At 39.3% G+C, this 2,357-nt stretch overlaps 1 protein-coding gene across 1 annotated transcript in view; it reads left to right on the forward strand.

The window, feature by feature from the left end:
* The window catches only part of LOC103738703 (probable 2-oxoglutarate dehydrogenase E1 component DHKTD1, mitochondrial), a gene marked incomplete at its 5' end in the record, with an annotated part of 51,062 nt that extends 48,935 nt beyond the window's left edge, over positions 1-2,127 (forward strand). The window contains 2 exon segments of the mRNA XM_029566295.1: positions 1,135-1,220; positions 2,083-2,127. Of these exon segments, the coding sequence (XP_029422155.1) occupies positions 1,135-1,220; positions 2,083-2,127 (131 nt within the window).
* Positions 2,128-2,357: the final 230 nt, after the last annotated feature.

Below are 2,357 nucleotides of genomic sequence, written 5' to 3' on the forward strand. Positions count from 1 at the left end.
TAGAAAACTCTAGTTTTAAACTAACTGTGGCATGCTTCAGCTGCTTGAGCTTATAAGTTTGAGACCAGCCTGAGCAACATAGTCAGATCTGTCCAGGGATTGGGGGAGTGGGAGGAGGAATAAAACCTCATTTTCGCTTACGTCTTTGGAGGAGAAGAAACCCAAAAAGATAATACTAGGGCCTGGAGAGATAGCTTAGTTTAAGAGTGCTTGGTGCTATTGCAGAGGACCTGAGTTCTATTCCCTGCACCCATGTCAGGTGGCTCACAACTAGCTCTAGGAGCTAGCCCTCTTCTGGTCTCTACTGGCACCCACACATAAAGTACTTTAAAGATCCCCATACGAAATTCTCCAAAACCTGAAACTTTAAAAGTATCAGTACATTGCTCAACCTATAATATTATGTTAAAATATGTTTATATTCCAAAACACTAAAAGCCTTGCATGTCATTTACTTTCCAACTACTCAGCATCTTTGTCTAAGGCCTGCAGAAGGAAGTTGATAAAAATTTTTTGTTTTACAGTTTGACACTAGAAACATCCAGTTAACACTTGTTTCAGGCATGTTTTTAATGCTTTTATAGCCAACAAGCTGATATATATACCTTTATTTTCCTTAGGAAGGGAAAAACAAGAAGAACAATTGTGTTTCTGTATATTTAAAAAATATATTTTTGAAGTATTTTTATTTTATGTGTATAAGTGTATTGCCTGCATATATGTAAGCCCACCCATTTTGTGCAGTGCCCATGGAGGTCAGAAGAGGGCATCAGATCCCCTGGAACTAGATTTATGGATGGTTATTAGCCATCATGTGGGTACTGGGAACTGAACCCAGGTCCTTTGCAAGAGCAGCCAATGTTCTTAAGTGCTGAGCCATCTCTCCAGCTTTATCCTTTTATTCTGTATGAATATGAGTTTGCTAGGATCAAATTCCCTTCACATGTAGATCCATCTAATTAAGGAAACTCTATAGCTAAGACTAATGCTTTTTTTCCCACTTTGTCATGTCTGGAATTTCATTGTTATCATTGATAAACATCTTTCTCTAATCTGTTCCTTGTAGTTTAATTTTTTTTCTTAGCTTGTGATGAAACAAGCTAAGAAGAGCACATGTGCCTTTTTTTTTAATAGATATTATTTGGAGTCAAGAGGAACCTCAGAACATGGGTCCATGGTTTTTTGTTTCTCCAAGGTTTGAAAAACAACTGGCCTGCAAGGTGAGTGCACATGCTCTGTGTGTGTGTGTGTGTGTGTGTGTGTGTGTGTGTGTGTGAGAGAAGGAATGCAGGTGCCTTCATTTCTATTGCCAATTTGTTCAGTTCTTTAAGGACAAAGTGAAAGAGAAAACTATAGTTTTAAACTAGCTGTGGCATGCCTCTAATTATTAAGAAGTTAAGTTGGGTGGGCTGCTTGAGCTTATAAGTTTGAGACCAGCCTGAGCAACATAGTCAGATCTGTCCAGGGATTGGGGGAGTGGGAGGAGGAATAAAACCTCATTTTCGCTTACCTCTTTGGAGGAGAACCTTGAGTGTCATGGAACTGTTGAGATGTGCAGGTTGAATTCCTTTATCCAGACTGCTTGGAATCAGAAGTGTTTCAGATGACCAAGTTTTCCAGTTTGGGAGTATTTGCATAGCCCTTTTTGGGCTGAGGTGCTTTAAAGATCCCCAAATATGAAATTCTCCAAAACCTGAAACTTTAAAAGTATGAGTACATTGCTCAAGGTATAATATTATGTTAAAATATGTTTATATTCCAAAACACTAAAAGCCTTGCAGGTTGTCAGGCTTGGTGATAAGTGCCTTTTCCTACTGAGTCATCTTAACGAACCATCCATTGCAGTTCTTTGTTTTATGTTTTGAGACAGGGTCTCCATATAACCCCAGGCTGGCCTCCATCTCACAGAGATCCACCTGCCTCTGCCTCCAGAGTGCTGGGACTAAAGACGTGTGCCACCACGCCCAGCCCTTAACCCATTATTCTTAAAATTAAATCCCATTAGTACAAATTTCTGAGTGTGTGGTCATACACTCTTTACCTTTTATTCATTTTTGTTTTTTGTTTTTGGTTTTTTTTCAGACAGGGTCTCACCAAGCCCATTCTGACCTCAAATTCACTGTGTAGACTAAGCATGACCTTGAACTTCTAATCTTCCTGCCCTCCCCCCCCACTTTGTCATGTCTGGAATTTCGTTGTTATCATTGATAAACATTTTTCTCTAATCTGTTCCCTGTAGTTTAGTTTTTTTCTTAGCTTGTGATGAAACAAGCTAAGAAGAGCACATGTGCCTTTTGGTAGAAGGAAGCAGAGCTCTGTTGCACTCAGAATGTCATTTGGTTTCTTCTTTGCACTTT

This window comes from Nannospalax galili, unplaced genomic scaffold, assembly GCF_000622305.1.
Source record: "Nannospalax galili isolate Female #2095 unplaced genomic scaffold, S.galili_v1.0 scaffold2159, whole genome shotgun sequence".
In the NCBI taxonomy this organism is placed as follows: domain Eukaryota; kingdom Metazoa; phylum Chordata; class Mammalia; order Rodentia; family Spalacidae; genus Nannospalax; species Nannospalax galili.